At 38.5% G+C, this 13,811-nt stretch overlaps 1 protein-coding gene across 1 annotated transcript in view; it reads right to left on the bottom strand.

Moving 5' to 3' along the window:
- Nucleotides 1-13,049, bottom strand: part of TMEM132D (transmembrane protein 132D) — a gene marked incomplete at both ends in the record, with an annotated part of 267,960 nt that extends 254,911 nt beyond the window's left edge. The window contains one exon of the mRNA XM_082491814.1: nt 12,971-13,049. Coding sequence (XP_082347940.1) covers nt 12,971-13,049 — 79 coding nt within the window. The remainder of the gene's footprint in view (nt 1-12,970) is intronic.
- Between the last annotated feature and the right edge of the window lie 762 nt (nt 13,050-13,811).

Genomic DNA, 13,811 nt, shown 5'->3' with positions numbered 1-13,811 from the left:
AAAACATATGGTAGTTCAATATTTGTTTTAGTCTGAAACTAAAGTTAAAATTTCTGTTGTTCCCCTCCAAATATGTTCCACTTATTTAAGAATTCCAGAACATTTCATTTGTTTTGCGGAACAGAGCAAAGCTTCTTTTTCCATTTTTCACTATTAGATTGCATAGTAGATCCCCTGTATCAGCTAAGTTCTTTAGCCAGAATTTATCTGCAAGAAGTACTTAGAGTGATTTTGGGAACCATCTCAGAAAAACAGCTCTGACCCCTGGCTATTTTGTGTAGAAGGGAATGTGTCCTCTTAGTTCAAACTGCTTTAACTAATGTGAGGGAAATTTTGCAGTTTGATAGGATACCAGTTTTCTAGGATAAGGTCAAACATATGTGTAACTTGCCCCTGGGCTACGGTATAGGCATATGTGAGGGAATCTGAGGACATCAGACCTCCTGGGACCATTCTGGTGAGGGGCATTTTCTGTGCACACTCTATTTGCCCGAAGCAGGCCACAGAGCACAGGAAGCAGATATTCTGATTTTCTTTATTATGTGGTCTTCACAATCTCATGCTTCACTCTTAGTTCTTACTGTGCAGAGTAATAGCACGGAACAGAATACAGAGTTTGATCTTTATTTCTTCTTCTTGTCTTCCAACTTTCATAAACTTCTTCTTGCTTCCCCTCAATCTTAATTTTCTGGGCTCGCAGCCTAGTTTTCCAATTATTTTCTGGTAACTCCTACAGGTCTGTACTACAAGTTCAATGTCATATCAAAATCTAAGATTATATAGTCTGTTTTCCTCCATGATTCCTTCTGTTCATCTCAGTGCTAAAAACAAGACTTGGACTTGCAATTGGAAGGAAAACAGTAATGGCACTGACCTATAATTAAGGAGGCAAGAGAAAGCGCAAGAACTAGAGAGGAATTCACTTACTGAGTGTCTGAGAGAAACGCTTATTCAGTCATTGGAGAAGAAAATGAAGAGGTACTGGAAAGCAATGTTCGCGAAGGACCAGTCAGATTTAGACCAGGACGAATACAATAGATCAGCTATTCCTAAGACAGATGTCAAAGAAGCATAAAACATAACTGAAACTGCTACAATAATTCCATAGGCTCCAGATGAGATTTTGATAGTGCCTGTCAGTCAGAAGAAGATAAAACAAGTGTGAGAATGTATAGTTTCTCTGACAAATTGATCAAACTGGCAGCGAACAACTGCAACAATTCAGAGAGCATACCCAAGAGGTTGAGGGAACGGTGCAGTGCCATCACAGATACGAAGTCTAGGATGGCTACTATTCTCAGGTTGAAACCATAAATGAGAATGTTCTTACTAGGAAAAAAATGATGGGCTTTAGCACTCCACAGTATGAACTGAAACACTAGAAAAGTCCTGTTACACCAAATAACATCCTGCAATGCTTTCTTTGCATTTTATGGGGAATTTTTCTTCATCCCTTGTTCTTCACTGTGTCCCAACAACCTTCCAGATAGACGTTGTAGGCCATAAAGACTTAAGGTTTGACAGAGCTAATTACCTGAGAGTTTATCCTATGACCTACTGCAACAGCTAAAATCATCTGAGGTTTGTGAACGTTTCCCCCTGCACCTAAAGGCTGTTACTATCAGGACATTTCTGTGAGGGATTGTCAGTTTTGAATTCACTGTTCCCGATTTAGACTGCCAAAGCCCAGATTTGTTAGCACTGCAAATATGCTGCCAAATTCATCTTTCTTTTCTGAAGCTGCTGAAAAGAGAACAGTTGAAAAGAATCTCTTCATGAGCCATCCTTTTTACTATTATTGATGCAATTTGATTATTTGGTGAGAACCTATAATGCATACAAACGCATTCTAAACATCAAGACTATAAATACCATAACAAAGGTCTGCTATATATAGTATTCTCCGCTTACAAGCATTTCTCTTTTTTCAGGGTCTGATCCAAACCGCATGCATAATTCTAATAGGAATAGATGAAAGGATGAAAGGAGCATATGACTCCATAGAAATAGAAAGAAAACAAACAAATAAATGCTTCAACAGTGATTATTATACCATTGCTCTGATCTATTGCTGCTCAGATAAAGAGTCTAAATAAAATGGCAAGAACAGACACAGCTGATGCTGATATGTGTATTTTAAACTACTGCAGCAGAAACAGCAGGGAACATTTACAGCAATATCCAAAGTTATGATAGGACAAAGGGGAAAAAAAGGTAACAACAGGAGCAAACAACTGTGTAAGGATCACAGATCTCAGGTATTTACCTTGGTTAGCATTTCATCCATTACACAAATGAAGCATTAACAAAAGCAAAGAGAAAGGAGCACTGAGATACCATTCAAAATATCAGCCTGCTGGACAGCATTTGGGAAATATCATTTTCATTCTCAAAGGAATTCATAGTGATATTTGCTTTATATTTTTTCTAACCTGGAGCTGGATCCCTTAAATTCAGTCTGAATTCTGGACCTCAAGAAGCTGGTTGGTTTCAAAAGACAGCAACTCCAAAGAAATCTACAAGATGCAAACCTGAGAACATAAAGGGAACTTGCACTTGGATGCAGTATTGCCAAGCTGGTCCACCAGCTTTCAACCAAACTAGCCAGAAGATGTAAGAAAACCTGCAAACAGCAAAGATTCACATACTTTGAAAACATGATATACACAGCTCTGCTGTTGACCATTTATTAGATGATGATGATGGAACCGCCTGTTTCTTCAGCTGCAAAGAAGGGATCTTGCCAATTTTCTCACAAATAGTACCACCGTGTGCATATTCCACAGGTGAAAAATGCTAAATGTCTTTATTGCACAAATGTTTCCAAAGCTAATGACTGTTGTGAATGGTTCTTTTATATGAAGGCATTGCACATCTCAGAATATACTGAAAAGCTGCCTTAGCTTAATGGTCTGTTCACTCAGAATGCCACAGTAGCACGGAATATTGTTTTTCTTGGGGACCTCAGCAACAGTTATTCTCGAGTAAATGAGCAGCTAGAAATAGCCGTTCAAATATCTTGTACTGGCTCCCTACACAGATCTACAAACCAAGACCAGTACTGTACAGGGCATAGACAAGACAGAAGAAACCCATATTTCAGATTGAAACCTTCATCTTGACTGGAGTTCAAACTCCATGTAATTTAGAAAAAAGAACGAAAAGACTAAAGAATAGGATTGTGTCTGATTCTCTGTGTGTTCTTATCCAGTCAGCTTGGAAGTTCAGAAGAATCCATTTATTTCGACTGTTTCAATTTTCATGTCACATCAATAACAGAAGAGACTAGCCAACAGTTTCTTTCACCAGTCCATCTCATCACCACCGCTACCCACTATGTTTGCAACTTACTAACGTGAAGGAGTTTAAAATAAACCCCAAAGACTTGAAGGGGCAGAGAAGGAGTCAAATATTTCTAAGAACTGTACTATCTGCTAAAAAAACATTTTTGCATTGTAAGTGGTTTGTTGCATTATTAATACAGATATTCAAAATCTTTTCTTTAATAGTTTAGTAACATGGATTATAACGGAAAGAAATATAAAAACATCTTTATGACATCTTTTTATAAGAAGCTTTTTATGTTTCCTGTGTCATGTTGTTTTTTGAAAAGGTTTAGATAGCTTATTAATCGTAACATCATGGGATGTACTTAAGCTCTTAGAATTTTTTAATCACACAGATACTTTCATTATATCTTTATTTTTTTTCCTTACCCTACTCTTCTATTCTTACAGGCCTCTGAGTTGTTCACGTTGTTCAGCGATCAGAACAATCAGAACGCCACATTCCAATTTCTAACCCAGCCACTAGTAATTGATTATTTTCGTGTGGTAAAATGCACATTCTCATCTGAGAAGAGGGGCAGGTGCTACATAAACAGCAAGTAAAATGGGTCCTGCTCTGAACAACTTGTATTCTGAGTAGACAAGACAGTTTAAAAGGGAAAGGGAAAGCAGAAAACTGAAGTGATTTTCCAAAGGTTACAGAAAGCCAATGGGTACCCTGAGTCCTAAATCACCATCGTGAACCACTACATTCTCCAGCTTTCATAAAGAAGAGAATGCCAACAAGGTAAAATGATTGCATTTCTGTAAAAGGATAATAATACCTGACTAAAAAATGGGACGGGAAATAATGCTTTATAAGGCCATTTAAAGGAATAAACTAGTACTATTAGAAGACCATTCCAAGCCATTAGTCATTTTCTTATTTTAAAATCTATCAAATAGAGATATTTCTGCCTCCGTGAAATATCAAACAGTATGTTATCCTCAATTTTGTTAGAGAAGCCAATGTTCACGAATGGTTTTTCTGAAAAGATTTTGTTTATTTTTTAAAAATACAGAGCATGCTGTCAGGGCTGTAGTACAGGCTGGCTCAGTGGAAACCCATTAAAACCATTTTACTGGGCAGATGGTGTCAAAGAGTCAGAAGTATATAACAGAATCCTACTGTGCACAAGTGTTCAGTATGCAAGAAATCATCTCTTATCAGACAACTGCTGCAGGGGACACAGTCAACCACAAAGGAGAGAGCAGAGCACAGCTAAAGTCATGATAGCCTTACAACTGTTTGCCCAACAATATGGAAAAGGATATGGAATAAGAGAAGCTTAACTGATAAACCCTGAGTAAACAAAGGGACGTCTATGGACAGCGTCATATCAAGCTTTAAAAAGCAATACATTGCTTTTATTATTATTCACTGAAGATGTAGCTACTCTTTTGTCATTAAGAGGGATATCACAACTAAGAAAGACTAAAATAAGATTTGAAAAGTGTCCACTAAATTTTGGATTGCCACCTTTTCTCACCCTGATTTACAGGATTGCTGAGCAGTTGGCATTTCAGCAGGATTTCTAACAATGGGAACAAAGAAACTCTTTAGAGACATCTGGAAACAGCGGCCTTGCCACTACAGTCTAGAAGATGACAAATTTCAATTAGTCATATATCGGATGTGCACTAGCACACTAGTAGATTATGAGACACTCCTTTTCATACGTTCCTTTTCCCTTCTCTTCTACAGAAGGTAAGCCGAGTTTTTCTACTGTTTTAATATGAGCCTAATTCTGTAGGCAAGCTTAACGCATAACAAAACAGTAACTGAGTTAAACAGATCCTATGATCTGAGTTAAATAGATGCTAAACAGAATACACACAGTGAAAATTATTGTAAGTGGGGCAGATTAGTCAAAACTCTAAAAGTATTCATCATATGCTGCTTACAGAGTAACAAAGTGTGGTAATAAACTTTCAGAGTGTGTATGCACTTCTTTTCTCTGCTGGGCAGAAGCAGGACTGCCCAAGTCTGCCTCAAGTCACATATTGCTGACCACATAATGATATCCTTCTTCAGCTCAAGAGGTACAGGCTTGTGAATGTGAGCAAACTAGATCCTATTCTTATTTCTGAAAATGTGTTAAAGATGACAGGAGGGTAACTGCTGATACATGGTGGTTTTACACATGCATTACACTGGGAACTTTTGTCAGAGCTGAATAGCTCCTTCAACAGTAGCTCAAAACACAATCCACTGAAACAACATCAAGACCTCCTTCATACAAGGAAAACCTGACAATACACTAAGAGCAATGTAGGAAGTTAGATGTAGGCATTTGCCATCCATAGACAAGAAAACTAAGTACTCAATGCGTACCACCAAATTAAAATTAACCAAGCAAGACTGATTACATTAAGACAGAGATGCAAAACTCTGAAGGATAAATAGAGATATTTAAACTGTAGGCACGTGTAAATCATCACTATTTACTTTTCTTGGAGACAAAGGGAATAAGTCATCACGGCTCCATAGAAAATGGAGGATATGATTATGGGCTAATCCAGGATCTTTGATAATTAAATGGATTGAAGACTAAGTGGTATTGTTTCCTTTCTTATATTATAGATTGGATTAATATTCAGAGACAGTATTGGCTAGTTATCTCTGCCAATTTTGGATTCCTCCTCTTGTACAATGAATTTACATAATGTATACTGAAGACAAAATGTACACTTTAAAAAATATAAATAAAAAGCAAGTAAGTGATGTTGAGGCCAACAAAATTCAAGGTTCTGAGATCATTTAGCATTAGATGAGACTAAACTCTCTGACACGGAGGATTTTTTTAGCTTGCAGGACGTGCAGCCTCATCTGTGTGAATACCTGGAACATCTGCCCTGTTCCTCAGCAAGAGGTCTGCAGACTGCCTGCTCAACAGTCTGCCCATCGTGAAAGCAAATCAATTGAAAGGCATGCTGTAGAGCATCCTGGTTCAGCTAGACAGGACACTTCTTCTGTTGCTACTTAGTCTATCTTGTGAAGTTGTATACATCAAGAATGAAGAGTGTGTTGATATCTTTCCACACTTCTGCTTGGCACGCTCATCATTACACTTGCTACTTTTTTCTACACAACTAGCTAACTCATTTATTTTGCTCTTTTTACAGGATCTTTGTTATTCAATATCCTTCCCTCTTCTCATGTTTTACAGTCTACGTCATCATTTTTACATGTGGTTTTATTTTGCTTGCTCTAGCTGCAAAACTGAAAACTAATGAAACCCAATGCGTTCCACCAAGGAGAAGAAGAGCTATTAAGATTAAAAGACACCATTAGCAGAAAAGCAAACGAGTATGAAATGATATAGAATAAATTAAGGCTGGAAAATGGTTACTAACAATTACCATAGCAAATTTCCGTAACACCTTATCCAAACCATCCTACAAAGCATTGTGACAAAAGTCTTTATTTAAAAATAAAAACCCAAATAACTAAACAAACCAAATCAATTCAAAGTAACTTTAAAAACAGAGCTAGATGGGCCTGTGAGAAAATGAAGTGACTACAGGAGGAGGGAAGAGGCCTTCTATTTTGTAAATTTGGGGAAAGGTGATGTCAGCATAGATGCATCCACTACCAACCATTTCTACATGGTCTGTACAAGACATAAAAATGTGTGCATTTTGCTGAGCAACTTTCAGGGAGACAATTGTCTGCAACACAGAAAACTCCCTCCAGAAACCTTTCTGGAAACCTTAATTAAAACAAAAAACAAGACTGGGGGTGTAAGAACAAGCAAACATCCTCTGTGAGTACAGCAGAAGCCTTTTAAGAAGTTAATTGACCCTACCGTGCAGATGCTGTTGAGTGACTGGCAAACCACTCCTATGTTGCTTCACTGAACCACTACTCAATGTTGATTTAAGTGAACCTATGCTGCATTGGATTAGAAACACTCACACCATCAGTGACTGTGTCTGAAGTACTGAGGCAATACCAAACAGTTCAGAGAAATACTTTAAATTACTACAGTTAGTCTCACTACAGTGTTTTTTCTCAACCCGTTTAAGGACACGAGCCACCTAACTTTTTGAAAGAAATCCAGACCATTTTACACAGTATTGTGACAAAGGTCTTTGTTTACAACCAAATGCAAATCGGGATGCACTCTGAAAGTGTCCTTGTTACTTCTATTTCCTCCTCTTGTTTTTTTTCTAGCTTGCATGCATAAGGTTTCTGGCACTGGTTTCACAACACTGCTCAGATGTTCTATGAATCACCACTGGTGTGTGGGCCACCAGCTGAAAAATACCACTCCAGAAAACTCTGTCTACACTCTGAATTAAAGCCTACTAAAGGCAATGAAACCCCACATACTGAATGCAACTGGCTCTGGATCACACCCACTGTGGATCAATAGATGGATATATTATCCTATATCACAGAGCTGGAAGTTATATCAACCTCTAGGTGAAGTTTAAGTCACACTACTGAAGTAGAAAGTGGAAACTTGCACAGATACTACATAGGCTGTACCTCTCGGCGGGATGAAGTCTTCCAATCCATTAGCTCTGTGGGGCCATCAGACTAACACCTTACACTGGAATTAAGTCTATTCAATAAAAGAAAAAATCAAGGACATGAAGAAGCCAATCCTCGTTCCACAGTTAATTTCCCCCCCATGGAGAAGGGTGAAGTAGCCTAACATCCTCAAATACGTACTTTAAATCTGCTCATAATAATTAGTGTTATCTAAATGTCTCTGAACTATTTAAAATCCACTTCATTTTGAACTGCCATTAATAATGCAGCAGGCAATATTACAAAGACTGGTGAAAATCAAGTAATTTAATGTAACACTTTCTAAACCAAACCTGCAATGAATCTCAGCTGCCTCTTCAGCTTCTCTGCAATCAATCTGTCTGGAGTCATGTTTATGTATCCTAGGACCCGTGATAGACTGCCACAAGACTTGGCATCCACAACTACCTCAGGAGGCTGATTTAATGCGAATGCAGCATGAAAAATCAGATTATCTTTTGATTCTCTCTTTTATTAAATAAAACTGATCTTTATTGAATAAAGCTGCTTTTATTAATATCTAAAACATTGGTTGGTGTCACAGAGCCCGCCAGTCCTATGGAACTAATAAAAGAAAAGACAGAAGTAAAAAATGAGAACATTACAGGGAAATATTAGAAACCAAATCACATTAAGCCAGTATTGCAGCTGACAAATAAAACATGGGTCTAGCTGTAGAATTTTTAAGTTTATTCTGAATTTATTATTTTTACTGAAAGAAAAGAAGTCAGAATGGGGCTTCTCCCAGCTCACTGTAGCTGGGACAAAGTATAAAAACTTTGGTTTTATGGGAACAGCCTGAACCTTAAGCTCGAAAGATTTCCTTTAACTTTTGTTTTTTCACAAACATTTTTTGGGTTTCTGCACATAAGCAAAGCTTACAGGAAAAACTCTTACTGACCACACCTGTACTTTATGCTCACCTAAGTAGTGGTCATCTGAAAACAGCTTGCAGTAAATTTTCTATACATATCAATTGCACAGCTAGAGCAACAGGTGCCTGTGTTGAGTTTGTCCACAAGTAATGTCAGCACAGTTACTTTGAAAAAAGGAACGTGTCCCTCATCATCACAATCCAAATCTGTCAACGTGAACTGAAATTCAACCCTGAACTCCTGTCTAGTCACCACCAAGAAGGAGGGGGGGGGGAAGATTACATATCTTAAATCAAATAAAATAATCTTCAATTTTAGTCCCATGTACAGCGCTATTTTCCATTACTAATATACTATGAGCTTTCCAGAGTAATGAACTCCAAAGTAAGTAGTGCTGAAACACAGGTTGTTGCACTCCTCCGCTTTCACTTTCCATGTTCCACTTATATTAAGTCCACAGTGCAATATCAGTGGGAGATCTGCACATGAAGATCTTCAGAAATGGCCCACAGCCTTCTGGAAGACAGAACATAACTAACAAGCTCAGCTGTGTAGTTCTTTGTACACCACTACCCCCACTGAAGCCAGCAGATGCACAAGTGACATTAAAGTGGCTTCCTGTATCACTACAGTTCACAAAGATATAATCCACTGAAATCGTAAGTGAAGTATTTCAGCAACTATTGTGGGCAGAATGACATTCTGATACTCAGTATCGTCATGGAATCAGTAAAATTGTGTAGAGAAAGCCAAATATAGAGTGTCCATAATGAGACCAAAAAAATCTACAATACAAGATTCAGTGGAAATCAAGAGGGCTCAAAGAATACAGTAACATGGATAATTCCAAAGGAAACAGAGGGAAATTAAATCCAAATATCCAGATACTTCTCTCCTATAACATAACCAAAACGAAATGTTTAGGGGTTTGGTTTCTGGGAGATTTCCACACGCACACTTTCCTACAGTAGAAGACTGGCATCGCTGCGAATGTGCTATCCACATCTCTAGCCTATAGGAAACACTCTCCAGGGTATACAGGGTAAACCTGCCTAATACAGTTGCCAAGCCTCCACATTTACAAAAACTGAGAGAAAAAGAAAATCAAAATAGCAGTTACGTGGCCTGAGATCCCATTATAAAGTGACTTGCAGGAAGATTTCATTCCAGGATGACAGAGAAGAACATGGAATGCTCAGCAGAACGCAAGCAGAAAATGTCACTAAAATATTCACTTGTTTTGTTACTGTCAACTTAAAACTGAAATTTGAAATTAACTAAATCAGTTTTTTTAGCTGACAAGATTCATAATGTAAAAGGCTCCTCAATCTTAAGTCTCACAATATACATCCTAAAATTGTTTATCATCTTACAGGAGATGCTCAGTTTATTATAGACATAAGCCAAGCATGGAACCTGGTGTTCAAGGAAAGTATTAAAGTTTTTATTCTATTCCAATGAAGCAAATAAGAGGTTTTCGCCTTAAACAAGGGAACAAAATGCCCATGTTATTGCATCTGTTGTATTAGTTTATGTTTTCATTAGCATCGACTGGACTTGGTTATTTTTTAATTGAAGATTTCTGAAATTTTTTTTCATAGTTGATACCAAAGATCAAAACACCCAACTGACTGAGGGGAAGCGTTGGCTCCCCAGGACTGACTCAAGAAAACTCCTAGTTGAAGGCAAAGCTGTGAAATGCAACTACCCCCATAATTACAGCTACATAGCCTTATAATCGCTGTCCTTTGTCTCTCTCTCTCTATATATGTGTGTCTATATATATATTTATGTACACACACACACACATATATGGACTGAAAATATATTAAAATACATGGATTATATAATCAGTAACAAATTGTTCTGGTAAGAACATAAACCTCATTATTGAAAACAACGTTTCATTTCTCAGGCTGGAGCTATTTTCTGCATTTACAAGATAAAAGCAAAGCAAAACTGCAACAGTATTCTCAAGTCTTCAACATTATTACCTGAAAGATTTGGAAACTGTGCAGTAAAAAGGTGCGTTGCCATGGTTCTGAGTAATCAGCAACAGACCTATACACAATAGACAGGTGATTGCTGTTGCATGCTAAAAGATTTTCTATCTCTTCAGGAAAACTTTGTCATCGTGTCATAAATGAGAGTTTTTCTATTAGCAACAGGAAGGCATCAAAGAAACATGCCCCAGAGTAGTAATCAAGTCTGATTATTTTTTTGGTTTTCATCTTCTTACTGGCTGGGGGGGAATCAACCTTTTACATTGTAAAGTTTATACTGTAAATCTCGGGAACACTCTGGTCTTTTCAGAGTGTACTAAGGCATAGTAGTACAGATGGAGTTTTTTTACCAAGTATGGAAATAGACAATTATGTTAAAGATAGATACCTGTATTACTAAACAGTAAAGTCCCAGCAATCAGGCGGTGGTACATCTGAAGTGCAAAATAAATAGCACAGACAATACTAGAAATTCTAATGGGATCTTGTGTATCTGGTTTCAAGACATATCAGATTTAATGAGACTTCACAATCACAATACATAGAAAAATCTCACTCGTCAGTTTTTATAGCATTTTTTTCCATCTCTTTTTGAAGTCAAATTTTTGTGTTTATCTTGCAAAGGAGATATAAGTAACATTTAAGAATAAAATCATACATGAATGTTATAATTGCTGAGCTGGCAACAAAACAAATACTGTACTCTGTAGGACTGAAATGCCACTTATTCTCCAGTCTTGGAATAAGCTGCAATCTCAGTCAAACACTATGTTAAGGCATTGTTAAGGCTGCAAACTGAAACACACCAAAAAATAGGAGATGAAAAAGTTAATATTCTTACTGCATTGTTAGCCTATCCAAAGTACTGGTCTTACTTATAATAAAATGCATAATTTACAACCTAGATGGGAAATCAAAAGCTACTGGTGTGCAATGTGAATGAAGAAATCTTCTGAAAAGACTCAGACTTCCAATGCCTGCTGCTAATGCATTTCCAATTGCAACTTTAAAACCATACTTATGTAGGCACCGCATTTAGGTAACATTTGAGGAGACTTATAATTTTGTTCCTTTCTTTCTTAACCTAGTCTAAGGAAAAAAGGAGAAGTGCATTTGATACAGAGAACCACCATAGAAATACAGAGCTGTATTTTGCCTTCTGTCAGTAAGTTCAGTTCCAGATACAAAGTAATTAGTAAAAATAACTCATTTAAGAAAAAAGAAAAATGCTGATATCTGGAAGTGTAAAGGGGTGTTAAGAATAACTAATACCTTTTTTAAACAGTGAAGTTTATAAGCAGAACTCTTTATCAGTATGTTGCAAAATCCTAGATTGAATGCATATGCTATTATTCTCTGAAGACAGCACGTGTGAACTTTAATTTTGTCTTCCTGCCAAAATATAGCTGTTGATGCTCAATGTCCTCTCAGTAGAAATGAGTATTTCTCCTAATTCATCTTCCATGGGAATGCTCTGAATCATCTAAATTAAGTATTACAAAAATGCAGTCACCTTTTGGTTGAGGCTACCGATGAAAACTTTAAGTTCAAAGGAAGATTTAAATGCACACAAAAAATGTGTGCATTGTCTACATGCTGGTTTTCTGATTCTTACTGTAAACACACTTGAGGGCAACAAGAATATATCACTCAGTCGCCTGAAGTCATGCTGTCAGGACATTCAAGCAGTATTCAGCATGCAGAATATCAGACACCTGGTTCAGGCTCTCATCAAAGCTTGTAAACATTTCAGCAAGCACATATTTCTGTGGTCCAGTAAAATATTGCCAGCTGGTCTGAGATACAGGATTTTTAGTTTGAAAAATTACTTAGAAGATAACAGTGGGGCAACTAACTGCAATAGCATGTACCTCTGAAGATTGCAAATTTACAGATAAAAAATGCTTCACAATCCAAAGCTGAGTGGCCAGCTAAACTCATCACCATATCTACTAGATGATCAAAAGTACAATAGGCAGTAACAAATGCTTCAGTAAATGGGTAGGCTTTGTCATAGTCGACCAAGAAAAAATCATGTCACTAAGGATTTCCTATCACAGTATCTCCAGTTTTGACTAGCACATGACTCCCCCCAAGTCTTTCAGTCAGTCATGAGTTGTGGGTATCAATATTCAGGGCACTACAGAGAGAGGGGACAGAGGTTGTGTATGCAAAATAAACAAGAAACAAGATGCAGTGAAACAGACAGGAGAGATTGAGCCTTACCTTTGGAAAAAACTGCTGCCAGGCTCAAGAGGAGAGGTGACAACAGATGCCCCATATTGCTTATCCCAGAAGTGTACATCCTAGGGTTTGTGGAGAAGTTAGGGCTCAGTTTCACACACTTTGTAGTCAAAATAAAAATCGGTCAGCTGGAGAGCCTGCATTTTCAGAAAAGGTCATCTGGAGAGCGCAAAAAGCATTTCCTTCGGAAAAAGGACTTACTTCTTTAGCTTTAACCCTCCCCTTTCCGCCCTCCTTTCTTCAAAAACAGAGGATGCTGTGGAAGAAACCCCCTCTCAATAAATAAATAGGAAACAGTTCTAGTTAAAATCTCAGTCTCAAGCCGCAGTCGCCTGCGGCAGACGAGCAGCCCCCTACCCCGCCACACCCCCGAGCCGGCACACCGGGCAGGGGCTGCGGGGCTCCGCGCCGCGCACCCTCCGCCGGCGGAGACCCGCCTGCCCGCTCCTGCCCGCCGCCGGGCTGCGCTTCACAACGCCAGCACCCGCGTCCCGATGGAAAAACACGTCCGCTCCCTGGGCGTCACCAAAGTTTTCCTTTAGGTGATGCTGGTCAGCCCAGAAATCATCCAGACGCGGAGGCAAGGGGTTTGTTGTTGCGCGCTCGCTCTCTGTTGTGTTGTTTTGGTTTTTTTAAGTTCTTAATTTCCTCATGGACTTGTGTGACTTTCTGCAAGAGAAGGAGGGGGCGAGCGCGGCTCCCTCCAGAAGGTCATTGCCAGAGATGCGCTTACTGCTCCCGGGGCCGGCGGGCGCAGCGGCCGCGGCCGGCGGGCACCTGCCGTCCCAGCGGACGCTGCTCAGCGTGAGACCGTAGCGGGGCG

Source organism: Vanellus vanellus (assembly GCF_965231255.1).
Source record: "Vanellus vanellus genome assembly, chromosome: 16".
NCBI lineage: Eukaryota > Metazoa > Chordata > Aves > Charadriiformes > Charadriidae > Vanellus > Vanellus vanellus.
This window is presented reverse-complemented; position numbering and strand designations above follow the sequence as displayed.